At 51.7% G+C, this 18627-nt stretch overlaps 5 protein-coding genes across 5 annotated transcripts; 2 read left to right on the top strand and 3 right to left on the bottom strand.

The window, feature by feature from the left end:
* Positions 1–244: 244 nt before the first annotated feature.
* PMZ80_005677 (uncharacterized protein) lies at positions 245–3458 on the top strand (the record flags this gene model as incomplete). The annotated part of the gene is made up of 2 exons (XM_064874094.1): positions 245–1145; positions 1195–3458. The coding sequence occupies 2 exons, from the start codon at positions 245–247 to the stop codon at positions 3456–3458; spliced, it is 3165 nt and encodes a 1054-aa protein (XP_064729816.1).
* Positions 3459–4625: 1167 nt separating this feature from the next.
* ERG1 (Squalene epoxidase) lies at positions 4626–6137 on the top strand (the record flags this gene model as incomplete). The annotated part of the gene is made up of 1 exon (XM_064874093.1): positions 4626–6137. One exon carries the CDS (start codon positions 4626–4628, stop codon positions 6135–6137), a length of 1512 nt encoding a protein of 503 aa, XP_064729815.1.
* A 2982-nt stretch (positions 6138–9119) lies between these two features.
* Positions 9120–10115, bottom strand: PMZ80_005675 (uncharacterized protein; the record flags this gene model as incomplete). Its single annotated transcript, XM_064874092.1, has 1 exon — positions 9120–10115. The coding sequence occupies one exon, from the start codon at positions 10113–10115 to the stop codon at positions 9120–9122; it is 996 nt and encodes a 331-aa protein (XP_064729814.1).
* Positions 10116–12814: 2699 nt separating this feature from the next.
* Positions 12815–13096, bottom strand: PMZ80_005674 (uncharacterized protein; the record flags this gene model as incomplete). Its single annotated transcript, XM_064874091.1, has 1 exon — positions 12815–13096. The coding sequence occupies one exon, from the start codon at positions 13094–13096 to the stop codon at positions 12815–12817; it is 282 nt and encodes a 93-aa protein (XP_064729813.1).
* Positions 13097–14154: 1058 nt separating this feature from the next.
* GIN4 (serine/threonine-protein kinase gin4) lies at positions 14155–17846 on the bottom strand (the record flags this gene model as incomplete). Its single annotated transcript, XM_064874090.1, has 2 exons — positions 14155–14384; positions 14432–17846. 2 exons carry the CDS (start codon positions 17844–17846, stop codon positions 14155–14157), a joined length of 3645 nt encoding a protein of 1214 aa, XP_064729812.1.
* Between the last annotated feature and the right edge of the window lie 781 nt (positions 17847–18627).

Here is an 18627-nt window from a genome sequence, read left to right as displayed (position 1 = left end):
AACAGTCTGGCACTGCAATTGCTCTATCGAGGCAATAATTAGACACTTCCAACTGCAGCGGACAAGAAGTCCTTGACCAGCCATACCCGCGGAGGTCACTAGATACAACTATTGCAATCTCTGGGCGTCTTCTGTCAAGCCAACAATCTTTGTGCTTGCAACCAAGGCGCAGCGCATTCACCATCAGAGGCTGTCCTTTCTGGCAACATCTGGAGTTTCTCACCCCGAGCGCAAGCAGTATTCTATGTCCAACAAGTCTACCAACGAAGATGAACGAACCGTTATAGAGCCTGAAACACAAGTCTCTGCGTTGAGAAATATGTCGAGGAGTGAGATGCCGGATCCAACCATGGCGGAAGCGCAGTCTTCAAGACTCTCACCAGCCTCCGCAAAGGCTCGTTCCTTGCCCTCAACTCCCTCACAAAGGCCGCATTCGCCCAATGGTAGACGCGCCTCGCCTGTCACTGCCACAGCAACCAGAGAAGCCTCGCCGCAATCCTTGCGCAGAGGCGCAGGCCGTACCCCTCCAACATATCGTCGTGGCATGATTTGCAAGTATGAGACAGGCATGAAACAAGCAAGGCGGCGTGTACCATATACGTTAGGCCCAGAGAAGTTGGAACCTGATCCGGAAGGTGCTGCTAAGAGGTTAAATTCGAACGAGGAGTTACGGATAACAGCAGACATGCAGGCGCTTTACGGGCGACTCCTACCTACCAACGAAAGTGAAACGAAAAGACAGAAGCTGGTTGAGAAGTTAGAAAAATTGCTGAAAGAGAGGTGGCCCGGACAACAGATCAATGTCAGTGTTTTTGGCTCGACAGGCAACAGATTGGGTACAAACGATTCTGATGTCGACACTTGCATCATGACTGATTGTAAGGAGATCGAGCATACATGCTCGATAGCCGACCTTCTGGCGCGAAATGGCATGGAACGCGTGGTTTGCGTATCGAGCGCAAAGGTACCCATTGTGAAGGTATGGGATCCTGACTTACAGGTTGCATGCGATATGAATGTGAACAACCCGATCGCTCTCGAAAATACCGAGCTTATCCGCTCGTACGTCGCTATCGACGACAGATTTCGTCCTTTGGCCATGATAGTCAAATACTGGGCCAAGCGTCGAATCTTGAACGACGCAGGTTAGTGGATTACAAGGTTGTCATGTCTCATATGCTAATACTGTACAAGCGCTTGGTGGCACTTTAAGCTCCTACACCTGGATATGCCTGGTTCTGAATTTCCTGCAAACACGCAGCCCACCCATACTGCCTTCCTTGCAACAGAATCCTAATCTCGAACCACGACTCTTGGGAGGTGTCAACGTGGCGTTTGACAAGGATTTGTCCAAGTACAATGGTTTTGGGAAAGTAAACACGTCCAGCTTGGGTGAATTGCTCTTCCAGTTCTTCCACCATTACGCCCACGAACTTGACTTCGAGAAGAGTGTCATGTCTGTGCGTGTCGGCAAAGTGATTCCCAAAACTCAGAAGGCGTGGCACCTACTACAGGATAACCGCTTATGCGTCGAAGAGCCTTTCAACAGTTCTCGCAACCTAGGCAATACTGCGGACGATACTTCTGTCCGCGGCATACACCTGGAACTGCGTCGAGCATGTGATCTGGTAGCGGCTGGCAACCTGACGGAATGCTGTGAGCAGTATATTCCGCCACAGACCGAGCCCCTGCCTCGGCGGACAGAGACGTTCATTCAACCTACGACCAAAGCCATCATACCCCAACCTCCTCCCCAAGCGCAACCACAACCTACAAGGCCCGGAAAGCCCAACTACAAGCGACCTAGACCACACAATAACGCCACAAGACGGTCTTCGAATCCCCCTGGAAGGGCAGGAACCCATCTTCGCGATTTGCCACCAAATCATCTTCGGGACTTGCCCTTCCAGATGACGCCTCAAGAGTTGCAACTCCAGGCACAGCATCAGCAACATCTGCTGCACGATCAGCTCTTTCAGCAATATCAATACCTACAACTTCAGGAGCAGGAGCTCCGACTGCAACTCATCCGACATCGGGTGGCAGCCAGTGGCTATTCACCAAGTGCACTTTCTGGTGCTGACTCGATGGATGAGGGACAAAATTCGTCTATTCCATCTAGGACAAATCCCAGCTCGAGAATGCCTCTAACGGCGCCTCTATACCAGACACGCTTCAACAGCAATTCTGCATTTCACAGCAATGGCATTTCATCGTCTGGCATTGTCACAAACCCGGCCTCGCCACTGCTCAGCACAACGGTTCCAGATTCACGAAGATATGCCCGGCGGGCTTCTGTTAACAGCGCCGCAGTAAATACTCTACGCGCACATTCACAACCTGCGAGAGTCGTCCCTGCCTCCAACGGCCTGCCTTATTTGTCCCAGAGATTCGATGTTCCTGTACGTCAGGTAGGTACGAGTGGTAATCGACGATCGTCCGTGACCTCGAACCCACAGGACCCATTAGCTAGATACCTGGCTAGCCGGATGTCGCAACAAGGTACACGATACGATGCTGGACGACGGCCAGTAGAATATGTTGGATACTATGTTGGCCAGTCACCATCCTTGTCTGCCCATCATGGTAGTGCCACTGTCTCGCCAATTCCTTCGACTGCAGGTCTGGCTATACACAATGGTGGCTTGTCGCCACGCATCTCAGCTCGAAGCTCAAGGTTACCCAGTGTCTCAACGTCACCAGCCTCGCATTATGCTTCGGTTGCGAACGGCACTTCGGTTATGGACCCCGTAACCGAGAATGGACCAATTCCCGAGAGCGAGCCAGTTCAAAATAGTCCGCCATCGAACAGGTCTGGGCCTCTGATCGTGGATGGGTCTCTCAACTCACCACCCCGGCGGCAGCCAGCTTCGCGGCCTGTTCGGAGCTCGTCTGAGGAGCTCGACATTAGTGTCACCACTTCGGAAGATGCGGGTCTCGATACACCGTCATCGTCTGATGACATGTCAAAGAACGGAAGCATGAGGAGGAAGATGGGCAATGGTGTTGCTTACAACCATCTCAACGGCGATGTCGTCCACGAAAATGATTTCCTGTCTCTCAATGGCGCGAGTACAAGGTTTGCAGATCCACTGGGTTACGAGCATTCTGACCCATCCGATGTACTGCGCAAGATCGAAGATGAGCGCAAGCTACGTGAGCTTACGACTGCACTTGCGGCTGCTACTGTCAACAATGGCCACTCCTCGCACAACAGCACCCGCAAACACGAGGCACCAACTATGGGGAGTCTAGCAGGCCCGCCTTTGGTGCCGATGGCCAATGGCATCAATCTGGCGCACGCAGCCGGGCCGAATGGCTCACAAGAGTGGCAAACGCAGAGCAAGAAGAAGAAAAAGAACAAGAAGGGCCCGAAAGTGGAGGCTGTTGACGCCCAAGCAGGTGTTAACAAGGGCGAAGCCATTCCACAGAATGAGGAGCTTCGGAAAGGTGGGTGAACTAAAGATGTATTCATCCCCACACACAAACGATCTCGAATCGCTTTACTGCCCACAAATCCGAGGCGACTTGAAATAATGCGAGCGAGTGTATCGACGTGTTGGAAGCAATTGCATGGAAACGTCCGCACAGCCATGATCACATGCCAAACCCGGTTTTGTGCTGGGGTGGCTGATGTCGGTAGCTCCTGGTATGAGTTTTTACAGTTGCGGGTCTTGCGGTCCGTCGGCCACAGCGTGCGATCAATCCTAACAGGCGAAATGGAGTACACGAGCACAAAAGAAATGTTAAAGAACAGCATCAACTGGCGAGCGCGATAAGCAAAGCACGGGGTTTTCGTCATCAAAAGGAGTTTCCTGCATCCGGCCTGGCATGGCCTGGATTCCCAGAAGAGGTCGGAATTGATTACCATGGCACGCAATGCATTTGGGACAGAACACTCTGAGCAGTGTTGGGCGGATTGGAAGGGGCTGGCATGGCATTTGCGTTTCCTGTAAGACTAGAAGGATCATCATGCCGCTGCGAGAGTTCCAGGACTGAGGGAATATACTTGAGCTGGGTCTTCGTAGAAGCACGAAGTAAGATAGATCGGCCTGAAATGAAAAAATTCAGGCAAAGAACATCGAGAAATGTACGCCGTTACACCTCGTGGATGATGGGCGTCACACGTGGATGTCACCGGCATGCCAATGAGGCCCATGGCATGGCAGGCCACCTCGGTGGGACCACAGGAGGAATCAAGGGTCGCGACAAGCTCCACTCCCGCAGGAACGATCGGGTTCGAGTCCCTGAAGGAATGTGGCTTCCCGATCGGCGTCACTCTTGCAGATGCACTACGGACTAACAGACGCTAAAAAGTTATCGTGCATCATACCACCATGCCATTTTCTTTGCCGCAACCACTGGCGGGCGATCCAGAAACCAAATCATGAGAGAATCGCGAACTAATCTTTTACCAGTTATTCATCACATCGCTCTTTCCTTGCTCGTAACCGTCTTTTCACCCATGCACCCAGTCGCGCTTCATTGTTGACACGGTACTGAAAGCAATTGTTGAGCTCTTATCGAACGGCGCACACGATCTAATCCGAGGTTGTCGCATTTACTACTCTCCCGGTCCAGACCGCCTGCAACGAGACGCCCTTGAAACGGCAATAACGTCTAGGATGCCATACATATCCGACACACCATCAGAGACATCGATCGAGTCCACGCATGACATACAAGAAGAAAGGCGTCGATTACATCATGATGCCGACGTGGTCATTGTCGGCGCAGGAGTGGTAGGATCCACCTTGGCTGTCGCGCTAGGAGATCAAGGAAGGAGCGTGATATTACTCGAGAAGTCTTTGAAGGAGCCGGATAGGATAGTAGGCGAGCTGCTGCAGCCCGGAGGTGTCGAAGCACTTCGGAAGCTTGGGCTGCGGGATTGTCTAGACGACATCGATGCTGTAACGGTCAAGGGATATGGGGTTTTCTATCACAAGGTCCCAGTGCACATACCCTATCCGAGCAACGCCGTGGAGCAGTCCGAATCACTGGAGCAAGAGAAATCGAATCATAAACCAAGGAGAGCAGAAGGCCGGTCGTTCCACCATGGCAGATTCATCTCTAAGCTACGAGCAGCAGCGATGTCACATCCCAATGTCACAGTCTTCGAGACAGAAGTTATAGAGCCGATAGCGTTCACTTCGGAGCGGGGACAACGGGTGATTGGTGTACAGACGCTGACTAAAAAGGTTCAAAAGGATTATTTCTTTGGCGCCCTCACGATAGTAGCGGACGGTTACAGCAGTAAATTTCGGAAACAATACTCGGCCGCAACGCCAGTTTCCAAATCCAAGTTCTGGGGTTTAGAGTTACAACACGAGTCGTGCCCTCTGCCCATGCCAGAGCACGGACATGTCATCCTCTCCGATAGTGCTCCGGTCCTATTGTACCAGATCGGTTCCCACGAAACAAGAGCCCTGGTCGATATACCAGAAAACACACCCTCTGCCTCACTAGCACAGGGAGGCGTGAAAGCCCACCTTCAGAAAATCGTCCTACCAAGCCTACCGGAGCAAGTCCAACCGACCTTCGCCGAAGCGATAGAAAGAGGCCACTTCCGCTCAATGCCCAACTCCTTCCTCCCCGCAAGCACAAACTGCACACCAGGCGTCGCACTCCTCGGCGATGCACTGAACATGCGTCACCCACTCACAGGCGGCGGAATGACCGTTGCTCTCAACGACATCGTTCTGCTTAAACAGCTACTCGACCCATCAATCGTGCCCGACCTCGAAAACACACAACTTGTCCTCAAGCAGTTCAAGGTCTTCCACTGGCAACGGAAAAATCTCACGGCGGTAATCAATATCCTCGCACAGGCACTCTACAGTTTATTCGCGGCGAATGATCCGCAGTTGAAGTACCTTCAGAAGGGATGTTTCCGGTACTTCCAGATGGGCGGGAACTGCATCGATGGGCCGGTTGGATTGTTGGCGGGTATCATCAGGCAGCCGTTTGTGCTGTTCTATCACTTTTTTGCGGTGGCGTTTCTGAGTATTTGGGTTATGCTGTGTGAGCAGGGGGTGCTGGGTGCGGTGACGGGGTGGAGTGCTGTGCAGGGCGTTTTGATCTTTTATAAGGCTTGTGTGGTGTTGTTTCCGTATATTTGGGCGGAGGTTAAGAGCTGATTTAATGGCTGATGTGAGCGATTATTTGAGCGCGGGCGAATCTGATGAGCGGTCCTTTGATAAAGCAGGCAAGTATGACAGATTGATTGTGTACAGACTATAGATATACAGTTTAATTTAAATATAGGCCCACACAATCTGGTACTGTCCACTCCTCTGCGTTCGTACAACAGACAGCTCTATTGTTGAACGAAGAGGTATGCCGACATGCCCACCAGAATCTGACTACCATGCATATATGATGTGATTTTCAGCATCTATCAGTCCAACTGGTTGGTCAATAGTCTTGCCGCTCGAATTCGTACACCAGTCTGTGCACAATGGTCTTCGTATTGGAACACTCGCACATTTTCAAGGATGTGCTATGCTAATATCCAGACTCCGTGGGTGGAGGTTTCGGTTTCGGTCCCGGTTTCACCTTGACAGTGCCAGGTCTGCAACTAGGTCAGCGAGTGCTTCAGCATAGGTCTTCGGGAAGCTGACCTAGGCGACATGATTTGCTTTACTTCAGCACATGACACATCGAGAGTTACTCGGCTGAGCTTAATGGCACTCAGGTCGGGACGCCGTTTGACAACGCCTCGTGCTGTTACGACATACAGCACTGCGTGTCGATAGTGTATGCAGAGGATGATGTGGGCTGAAATAGGTTCTTTTTCGCCCTCTCGTGCTAGTGTTCTGTCGAATCGTATTTGGTTACTTGTAAGCCCCTTCAGATCAGTAGCTAACGATGGAGTGATAGAAATATGTGCTCGAATTTGAATCAAGCTACGGGAGCAGACGGCCGCACATAATGCACGTACTGCACAGCGGGCTGATAGCGACAACCAGTGATGTTTGATCTCGAATGTGATAGCTAGTGAGTCCACGTGGGTCGCGCCTCGGCAGTACCGTGACGTCCTGAAAGCCTTCTAATTGTACTCCCAAGCTCTGGTGTCTTCGAATGCGCCTGCAGCGTTAAGCCATTTCAAATACGGCCTTACCATTTGACGTTGCCCTCCCGTCAGCTTCGAATACACGGCCAAGCTGTAAGGAGGCTCGCCGGACCATGGGCAAGGCTTTGTCATCCTTGCACTGGATGTTGCCAGGCCCATGACGGTGACTTGGTCGACATCATACATATTTCGCCTTTTCTTACCTCTTCTCGCCTTGTTATTCGGGCACTGGTTTTGGAGTCCACTCATGGTATGACAGATCCGGTCTCCTTTTTTGAGGCTGAAAAATCTAGCTCGTAGCTGGTGAAGTGACTTTCCGCTAGGGTTTTGTCCATTAGGCAGCAGTCCAAATCTCCTCTGGTTGGCCTACCTGACCTTCTGGCGAGATGCTCAGATCTGTCATCAATCGCGGCTATGTATTGACAGATTGTAAATAGCTGTTAGTCGCTGAACACAGGCATGTGCGAGTATGCCCACAAGGCATTGGTAGCAACTATGCATGAAATGGTTACCAAACGTACGGAACCGAATCAAACCACACACTCACGCCTGCCCTCTTCGACACTCCCTGCCTGTGCATCTGGACAGTGTGGCCACGCGAACAAGTACGGGGCCACAACGATCTCCGGTCACGCTCGGATACATATGGGCAATACATACGTCTACAATTACCATCATCACGAAGAACATTCAGGCAAAGATGTAGATCTACCTCTCTACTCCGACCATGCAGCTTATCGAGGACGACATGCAATAGTCAGAACTTGCACTCTTCGGACCCAGTACTGGCTGTTGTTCTGGCTTGTGACTCTGACACATGAGATGATGGTATCTACTACGACTGCGGGAAGTGAGAGATCTTGCTTCTTATTCCTAGAGTTATTCGGACGATACGTGTTATACTTCGGTATCTATGCGAGAGTGTCGCGCGACCTAAGCCTGCGGGTTCTTGGACCTAGGCTGCGTAATATTGTTTCAGACAAATCACCATTCATGCTTGCGTGTCAGCGGGGAGACCTTCTCGCTCTACGACACTGCTTGTCGACGCGATCGGGTAGTTGGCAAGATGTCACAAAGGATAACTTCAGCCCACTGTATTTTGCGATCGATGGTGGGCATGAACATGTGGTACAGGCACTCCTTGATCTGGGTGCAGCGGTAGACGATAAGTTCGGAGAGAATCAGACTTCGCCTCTGTCATGGGCTCTACACAAGAGGGATATGGGTATAGCAAGAGCCTTGATACGACGCGGTGCTGATCTACAGCATTTGTCTCGATTAGGCTGGTCGCTAATGTTCTACCTCTGGATAGACGAGGACAATGTGCAACCGTCATGCATGGAGCTTTTACAGGTTCTACAGACTGCTGACCCTACGCTCTTCAGGCAGTCTTATCAGAACTTAATCGATATTGGAGGCTTTAGCATTATGAACAGAGTCACATGTATGGGAACACCGGATGAGGTGGACTTCCTCATAAAGAATGGAGCAGACCTCCAAGCAACGACAGACTTGAACTGGGATCCCTTATTCTATGCTACTCATGCTGGCATGTTCGAAAACCTGCAGAGACTGGTACCTTATTATCCGCAGTACTTGAGTCGCAAGGATCTACGGGCTGGACGCTGCTCCATGTGGCTGCAGCTGAGGGACATGATACCATCGTCCGATTCTTGCTTCAGCACGGCGCTGACTGGCAGGCACAGAGCTGGCCCAGTTATACCTTCATTCATGAGACATTGCACGGTCTAAGATGTACTCCAGCTCAAGTCGCACGAGCTGAAAGTGCAGATCGCGAGCAGCAGTTCCTGCGCGCTGTCGAAGAAATTCGTGGCGTTGGAAACGCTGCCACAGGCGGAAAGACCGAAAAGGAACATGAACGTCGAGACATGTGGACTGAGCGAAACTGCGAACAATGAGCTCCACTCATGTTAAACACGCAGCAGGTCTTTGGGCCGGTTCCTGTACACAGAATGATTGCAAAACGGTAGGCAGCGACGGCCCACCGGCCAGTCAGGCACCAAGCGAAGTTCTCTAACGTTTCGACCTAAGACGTTGGCTTCCTCGCAATAACCACATTCATCGGCCAAATACCATGTACCTTCTTGTCCCTCAATTGCCGACGCACATCCGCACACAGCGTTTCTACCTCCTCTGTCGTCATATCCAGCAACATCGTAAACAGCCTCAAGGTGTACCCTTCAAGACCGACATCGAGATGCGCACTAGCCCACATACCTAACTCCTTCATCTGCGGGTCCTTCGGCCACCTGCCCATAGGCCACTTGAATTTATGCTCAACCACGTCTGTAAATCCCGCAGTCGTGATCCTGCCCTTCATAGTCTCGAAGATATTCGAATCTCCTTCCGGTCGTTCGAGCTTCGCATAACACTCCTGCCCCAGCTTAGTGAGCCTGATCAGCGGAGAGTCGTCCGTCACCGTGCCATCCTCGCTAGTAATGCCTGGTGCGTACTCCGCTTGCTCAATATAGCCACCAGGCTTCAAATGTCGCAAGCACCGCTCGTAAAGACTAGGCCAATGCGCGATGCCACCGTAGAGCGTTCGAAGATGGATATAATCGAAGTGATCTTCCGGAAACGTCCATTCCCGCTCGGCATCAGCGACCTCGAACTTGCAATTTGGTGGTATCCATGTCGGCTGGATAGGGCTGATATCGATCCCTAACACCTCGCACTGCGGGAATTTATCTGCGAAGTCAATCGCCCACACACCTGTCCCGGTTCCTACATCGAGGACGCGCAGTGGCTCTTTGAGCGGCGCAAGATACAAGGCGCCGCCAAACGTACGTGTGTACAACTCGTGGGCAAGATCGTTGTGGTTCTGCGCATTTTCGTCATTTGGTTGCCAGTATGGCTCGTCTCCGAAGGAGTGGTACCGGCGGCCATTTATGATGCGGTATTCCTTGATCCACGACGCGATAGATGTTGTGTCGCTTGCTGTTTCGGAGCCAAGGGTGGAATCATTTCCGCCGAAGCTGTCCTCGTTGGACTCTGCTGCTATCGCTTGCCCGACTCCGGCCATTGTAGGGCGGAAGGTAAAGTTCCGGCTTGTAGCGGCGCTAACTAATGCGCGGAGATTTGACGGACTGATCGTCTTGCAATTGCCTAGATTGCGGCAAAAGGACGTGGATATCTTGAAGTCGTTGAGGGAAAAGGCGATGCAGAGTTATTTAATTGCGTGTGCCGGTGTCAAGCGAAGTTATCAATGTCGAAGAATCCCACCCTGTACGAGTTGGTCTACCGGCATTGCAGTGCCAAGACGTGTTTTGACGGGTGTTACGGCCCGCTGTGCAGTAGTTAGTGTTCGGCATGCCTTTAGCTTGCGGGCACAAGCGGTGGCTTTTGACATGCTTGTCGTTGCAAAGGTATCCTAAAGCGAGGTAGGATAGGCGGTGAAGTCCTTTGCCTGCTCAGTACAAGTAAGGGAGCTTCTTGGTATAAACTCGATGGGTTAGCCCGTGGAAGGGTTAGCATCAACTTGTTGGTGTGGCCTGCGGGGTTAGCGGGATGATGAACAAGCCTCAATTGCCTTGGTGTAGGTCAGTCACAATGGAGGTCTAATGAGACGATAGTAGTGGTGTGACGCGAGCGCGTGGACGATCCTTTAGCCCTTGTCCTTAGTGCGCCGAAACCCCGCCAAAACTCACTAGAAGGGGCCTGCTTGATCTGAGACGGAGCATGTGACGTGGCATGCAAAGGATCCTTCTGCTAGGTGGTGACTATGCAAGGGTTACTGCTTGCACGAAACGACCGGCTACAGCTAGCTTTAGCTGTATCCTGGAAAGCATCAGGATGATATATTTCAAGAAAGTCGTTGTTGTTGAACAAGGCACGGCGTTGGGCGACCAGATTTCCTCCTATCAACGACCTCAGGAAGAGGTCTCCGGCGAGCTTTGTACACCCTGGTCACACGGTAGGACCCGGTGCTAACGGTGTCAAGGTACTCAGTAGTTGGCCTCAGATCGCCCGCACAGTTTCCGTTGTGCGAGCTAAACCTCCCAAAGTATCTCTATGGTACGCGGTAGCAGGGAGCAAGACGGCATGTCCAGTTCGACGTGAGGCTGAAATAGCTGGCAGGGATAGCAGGGCTGCATTGCATGAAGGCATGCCACGTACCTATTTTCATGCGTTCCCTCTATCAGGGACCGTCCATGTCGCGTCGCAGGAAACGTCAACGGTAGACGCTTGCTCTCTGTTCCCAGAACCACGTATGCCATACTCTCCTATACATCCCTTGACGCGTGGTCAAGTAGCCGACTGTATCGATGCCTCGTGATAACGCGAAGGTGTTGAGACGAGAGAGCAGCGCGCAAAGCACCTGATAGAACGGCTTTCAAGCACGCTAGCTCAAAACGTGCTAGCGTGCTCCTGGTCCCGCTTTCTTCACGTTCCTTTCCTTTTGTCCTCTGGAAGCATTGGAATCAACCAAAAGCTGAGTGTATCAAAATGTGGTCGATGCAATAGAAGACCGGGAATGATATCCTCGCTCTTGCATCGCGGAAAGCTTTATCTCGCTATTACAGCTGCTAGGATTTTCCAGCCCACCACATCTCCTATCCAGACCTACTACTTTCCGCTACTACTACAATTCGCATCGTTCTTGGCACACTGCAGTCTGGTCTGGAAGTACGGGGAGCTTGCTTACTGGCTGTCCGGGCGAATCTTCCTGTGCAGTCTCGTATCCGACCTTGACGACAATTTCAGAGGTAGCGTTCACCTGATCCTTACTTCTGCTCGCCGGACACCTGATCTTGACCGTCGGCATTTCGACGCATTACAGCTTTAAGCTGTTCTACATCGCAACACTCGGCATTTATGATCGTGGCCTATCATGACGGAAACCACGTTCACCTTGCGTAACCCACCATACGGCTATCTACACCTGCGCATTGCAACCCAAGCAGCTAATGGTAGTGCTCACCGCCCCCAGGAGCAGATATCGCTGGACGAAATTACTGTACTATCTCATTTGAATAGTGCTCTGAATCAATATCTGGGTTTAGCGGGTACCGCAATCCCTGTTGACATCCTCAAGGTCCAGGCGTCGGAAGCATGGGTCCGCATCCCACACGAAGATGAAAGTGCTGTTGTTGCTGCCTTGAGTCAGTGGATTGGAAAAGGCGGTGTGGGTGTGAGAGTTCTAGGGAGAGGATCATGGTTGGGCGGCCTGAACACTAGTGTTGATGACACGAAACTGTGGTCGTTGGAGACATGAGGCAAGCCCGACCCTAGATCTGCTGCTTCAGAAGCCGCATCTCCATTTGGCGCCGCTTCACCAACGAGACCAGAACAAGCAGCCTCGCGGACCCGACACATTTTGACCGGCCGAACTTGGTTCAAATCCATACGTCGCGCTTTCAGTACGACGTCTGGGCAGTGGGACGGACTCGTCTTGGACGACCGATACTGGACCCAATACTCGCCATGACCACTTGAACGGATATTGAAATTGACGCATAACGTCGTGAGCAAGAATGCACTCCTTCAACATTCAAGCAGAATAGCAAGAAGAGCGACGAGTACAATCTAAGATAGCAAGACTCTGAATCCAGAGCGAATCAAGCCAGATCCAGGTCAACCCTCGACGTTATCCAACGATGATTTCATGTTCTCATCCACGACCCTTTAACCAACCATTGATCAGCCAATCCACAACCCCACGATTTGCGAACACCGCAACGTCCTCCGTTACGCTTCAAGTTGTGTCACCGCCGCCCTCCTTCAATCCTCAAAATCACTATCCTCCTCCAACTTCTTCGCATCAACAACCACCCCACCCACACTAACCGCCTTCCTCCTCCTCCCACTCGCAAAGACCCTTATCTTCTCCGCCAGACTTCTTCCCTCGGGACGCGCCCCAGTCCTCTTCAATTCCTCCGCCCTCGCAGCCCTAGCAGCATCCCTCCCCTCCCGCTCCTTTGCGAGAAGTCTACTGCGCAACGCCTTGTACGCGCGTACATCGGGGTCGTGTTCGACTGAGAAGCCCATTCCTAGTGTTGACATGTTGATGTTGGTGTCGGCGGATTTGGGTTTGTGGATTTTGATGCGGTGGTGGGGAGGGTGGCTGAGGTTCAGGGATGGGGATGAGGGGAGGTAGATTTCGAGCATATATTTGGGTTGGCTTGACTGTTGCTGCTGCGACTGGATGTGTGTTTGCGCAGTGTGGGTGCCAGTCGTGTACGAGAGATAAATATTTTCGTGGTCGGATGTGCTGTGGCGCAGGGACTGTTGGGACAGGTGGATGGATGGTGCGTGTGTGTTGGGATGTGGTTGTTAAAGAGTCTTTGTTCGGTCAGTCAGACCCTGAGACAATGAGACACCTGTTATATGCAGCGGTGGTCTTCGTGAATGCTACTTGTTTCTGAGTGAAGAGTGCGTCTCTGATGGTCAAGAAGAGGATATGATCCTGAGGGAAACTGAGCATGGCTATATACCTTCACGTTCGCTCTCGTTTCGGGAATGAGTCTACACCGCCATCGTATATCGAATGTACACGCGCCATTCTCACCGCGACGCTTATCAGCTCGTTGTCCGGAACATAGATCCTGCACATCAGTTCGTAGTCCAGTGTTGATATCGTCCATGTCGACGTCGGCCCATGTCGCGGCGATAAGTGATGCGGGCCATGTTTCGCCGGGGCATGAAAGTAAGACCGAGCGGCTCGACGAGCCCGGACTTGTGCGGTGATACGCCTACTACCGTAGTGCCTCTACACGGAGCAGCAAATGTGGCGCCGAAAGATAATGTTACATGAATCAAGAAGTCCAGCATCAAGGCATAGTGAGACTGAAGAGAGTCGAATTGCTACAAGAGACGTTGTCATTGGCGCCGTGAGGCATGTTTGTATACTGCTTATCACTAGCTCAAAACATCATATGTCCATCTATACCGTGTACTTTTCAATTCTCGCCCAACCCGACATCCGGATCAGGCTCGAAGAACACTCTCTCAAGATGTGTCCATGCCAAACACCAAATAATCTTTAACTGTACAAGAACCTCGAATATGTTCAACCCCAACCAACAAAGGAAATGTAGATGAATGAGAGACAATCCTCCAAATTATAGACCTGCTTGTTTCATGCTCTTCTTGATCTTCTTGCATTTCTCGACGTCATTAAGTATAAGATCGTTTTCTTTGAGGACGGACCCCATGGTGCCCACGACTCGGTGGAAGCTGCTCGCTGCACCCTTCTCTTGGGTAAACTTGACGATCGACAATTGGGCAGACTTGCCTCGTTCGAGTACGGTGTATACGCTTGCGAAGAACTGGACAGGTCTGACATGCAGATCTAAAACGCATTAGCAAAGTTGAAACAGTGCGTAGAAAATAACTCACAGTTCGTAGCATCGACTCTTGCTCGGATCACATCCCCCGTGGGTCGCTTCTCGACTGCCACATCTCGGATACCAAACTTTCGCCACTCACGTAACACTTTGACGATTTCTTTTCGAGCGTGAACTTTGCTGGCCTGCATTACCACGACACTTGTTGCCGGCTTAAGATGGAGGAATTTGGCGAACCAGTTTTGACTCACTTCTGGCTGCGGCGGTGCAGATGAGACTGCAACGCCTTCCATGCTAGGCAACTGTCGGTGACCTCGTCGTGTCGGCGCTCTCCTAGCTGGAGTGAAAAGGCCTTCGACCGAGTGGGCTTCATCCTCGTCGCCAGGAATAATTTTGTGGTCGCTGTCGATAGAGATGTTCTTCTCTTTTTTGCGCGTAGGAAAGACCTTTTGAAGCCAGCCACGCTTCTTGGCTTCGGTCTCCTCTGATGTCAGGCCATCCCGCTTTGAATCAGCAGATGTGCTCGACAAACTCGAAATTGTCCTTGGCTGCTTATCTTTTGGTGTATCTTTCCGAGGTGGTGTTGGTGGAAGGTCTTCACTAGATGCGAGCCCTTTCTTACCCAGCCACGACCATTTCTTCTGCTCGGTGGAGGGCTGCTTCTTCGGTGATCTGGCAGGATCTTCCATGATCGGTTCTAGAAACTGACCTGTCATGAGTCTTCTGTCGTAGCTGTCGCGGCTACGATCCAATGTACTGGGTCCACCTTTCAGAGAATTGACGGGCATGGCCTTGCTTGGTCGAGCCCCGATGCGAGTGATTGGCGACGTTGGGTCAGGTGTGACCATGCGAATAGTATTGTCGTGGGCTTTGAGCGGATCGGACGCAGCCCGAAAATTGTGTGCTCGATTACGCTTAAGATCCCGCATGGTATCGAGGGTCGATGAAGTGTCATGAAGAGCTCTGTATTTATCATTTGTCGGATCGGATGCTGCTCTTCGCTCCGCAGTCGCTTGTAGAAGAGCCTTCTCCTCGGCGATTCGACGATCGAAGGTCGCGACTAGGTCGGCCAGTGTCTGAGGATCACTGTCGCCCCATGTCTCAATGATTTTGCGACGGCGCTCGATGAGATCCTTCAGAGCAGGAGTGAGACTGGTCACATGGCCTGTGCCAACCTTAGGTAGCAAACCCTCTGGTACTGACACAGTAGTTGCAGGAGAGTCGATCGGATCTTGCTGGCTGATTTCACTCGCGCATGAGACGGACGATCTATTGAATGCCTCCTCACAAATTTTTGACAGCTCTGCACTGACCTTCCGAGCATCGTCTCTCCACGGCATGTGTGCAGTACGGGTGGTACGCAAACCAAGATCTGAGGCAGGTCTCTTTGGTCGCACCACATGAGTCGGCGTAGGCAAGCTCGGAGTGCTTCGACTGTCCGAAAAGGTCTGATTTGACTCTCTGGTTCCAGGACGCGACGTAGACGCTCGTGGGCTGTTGACCCTTGAGATACTAGTCGAATGGCTTGACCGCCGTCGCCGATGCTGGAATGAGATATTCCTTCGATAACTTGTTGACTTCTTGAAGACTCGATGCCGCTGAGAGCTTGCAAGAGAGTTCTGTGAGGAGACAGTAGAATACGTCGTCCTCTTCTGTTCATAAATTCTCTGCATATCTTGAGAAGTAAAAGACGGCATATCAGGTATGGTCGAGGGAGCTCGTTCAGGCAGACCCTGCCGCAAGCTGGAGCCCGGTAGTTGTGGGATGGACGCATGACTTCCAGGTCGACGAACCACAATTGTGGTGCCGTCCTTTTGAGTTTGAGCAACAGGCGTGCGCGAGGCTCGGTAAGGGTCATAGCTTCCCTGGGTTGTCTTGCTTGCAGCAGTAAGCGGGTTCTTGTAGTAGGCTGCGCGAGCAATGCTTCCTTCACTGACGATCGAGAATTGAGAAGATCTGCGCTGGTGTAAAGCCGATTTGGTGGCGCTTTTTGGTATTCGAGGTGCGGGCTTCTTCGCATGATGATAATCGCTTGCAGAGTACTGCAGCGGTTCACCAGGATAGTTTTCCAATTGTTCCTCGCGAAAGCGTATCAACGCCCAATAGAACAGTTTCTCGAAGTTTGGCTCGTCGCTCGTCAAGCGTTTGATCACGTCCTGTTCGCCTAGACCATGCCATAAGACCTGTAGATTCCGTAGTAGCTCTCGGTCGATCTCAGCAGCTTTGATGCGTCTAGGACCACAATCAGCGACAGTGAGAGGTGGCGGCGGACCAGCCAATTTGTTGGGTGCCGCTAAACTGGCATGAATCTTGTTGTATTTCTTCAACAATGGGTGACACCAAATCTCATCCATGGTGATGCGATTCTCTGGGTGTTTCTGCAGCATGAACTGGATCAGGTCCGCGGCTTCTTCACTTAAATCTGGGGAGAGATAGTATTCGCCCTTCCGTACCAGACGCAGAGTGTCATGCAAGTCTCTGCCGTCAAAAGGTAGGCGACCATTGAGCATAGCATAGAGAATAATGCCAACGCTCCAGATGTCCGATACGTTGCCCAGATATTGCTTGCCCGCAATGACCTCGGGTGCAGCATAGTGCGGGCTGCCGCAGGATGTAGTGAGGTATTGGCCATCCGGTTGCATTGCTGCCATGCCGAAGTCGGCGATCTTGATGTTGTGGTCGGCATCCAGAAGGATGTTCTCAGGCTTGAGGTCTCGATGACAAATATTGAAGCGATGGCAGTAGGCTAAACCAGCCATAAGTTGTCGGAAGAGTCGGACGGCTTCGGCTTCAGGGAGAGCCCCATTGCGCATGACATAGTCGAACAATTCGCCGCCTTCGACGTATTCCAGAACCAGGTAGAGCTCCCCTCGGTTCTCCCAGATATCATACAGACTGATGATGTTCGGATGCTCAATCAACTTCATGATGACGATCTCCCGCTCAATACCGAAGGGCATAGTTCTGATGCCATGAATGTTGCTCGAAACGGCAGTATCATTGTCCATTTGCCTCATGCTGGCACTTTGAACCATAGCGGCAGACTTCTTGGAAACAATCTTGATTGCTGCTGTCTGGCCAGTAAGAGCATGTTTGGCGAGCCTCACACGGCCCGTAGCACCCTTTCCCAGAGTACGACCCAACTGCCATGGCCCAATGTGTGTCTTCCTCTTGCCCTTGGTAGTCGACACGGTAGACGTGGTCGAGATCTGAGAGTCTCGTTTGTGGCTTTCGGCGTCATCTTCAGCGATGGTAACTACTCTTCCATTGGCAGCAAAGTCTCTCGAGATGACGGACAGATTGCCCTCTGGACGGACAGATTCATGGTGTGGTATGCGAGAAGGAGTTGGGAGCTTCGAGTAGTCCGATGCCTTTGAGTGGGTTGATGATGGTCGAGTCCGTGGCTGACGCTCTGCTAAAGGTGTCCTCGTGTTGGTGCTTCGCGGTGTCCTCGCCGTTTGTTCCATCTCTCTGCGCAGTGTCTGCTCTTCACGCTACCACGGCGACCAGCAGCAGTCTGTTTGGACTTCGTCGTGACATGTGACCTGCAAACCAAATTGGTGATATGCTGTAACGATTGAGGTATTCTTCAGCAGCGGTGATCACAAGCTCGGATGCGGCCGCAAGATGTTGGCCATACAACTAACAGGAAAACAAATACTCGGCACTGTTCTGCAAATTAGTGCAAGCTTGACAGGAGGTGTTAGCTTGGTGCGCACAGTTCACAATCTCCAATCTAGAATCGTCAGTGTCGGTGTTTTGGTGTTTGTTTTGGTCGACTCGGGCATTCCTCAATCAAAGTGATGGACAGTGCGGTCGCTGTCCCGAATATTATAGCAACCTTCCAAAATGCCAAAATGAGTGATCCAAAAGCCGAGAGCTGAGTGCAAAGTCTGTAAGGAGGATGTGGTTAGGAGGGTTAGGAAAGGGAGATGTCGGCTGTCTATGCTGCTTCGATTCAATTTGGGACGGCAGGTGCGACCACGATGAAAGATAAGGCAGGCGCGATTTTGTGAAGGAAAGGATACGCAACCTCGACCAGTGCAGCAAACTTGAACTTCTTGAATGCTCCTGCTCGCCACAGCCTTCATCTTGTACAATTTCCAGCTCCTAAGTGCTCACTTTCTTCCATCTCGTATATTGCGGCTGCTCGGATCAAACAAGCCTTACTGTACGTCAAGCAATTTTACCGACCTGCATCCTCATGGAGTCATGCGTGATGCGTCTCTTGCATGATGCTGATGCAGC

Source organism: Knufia obscura (assembly GCF_036327395.1).
Source record: "Knufia obscura strain CCFEE 5817 isolate CBS 148926 chromosome Unknown scaffold_6, whole genome shotgun sequence".
Taxonomy (NCBI): domain Eukaryota; kingdom Fungi; phylum Ascomycota; class Eurotiomycetes; order Chaetothyriales; family Trichomeriaceae; genus Knufia; species Knufia obscura.
The sequence above is the reverse complement of the archived record's forward strand: the minus strand, read 5'-3'. Positions and strand labels throughout refer to the sequence as shown.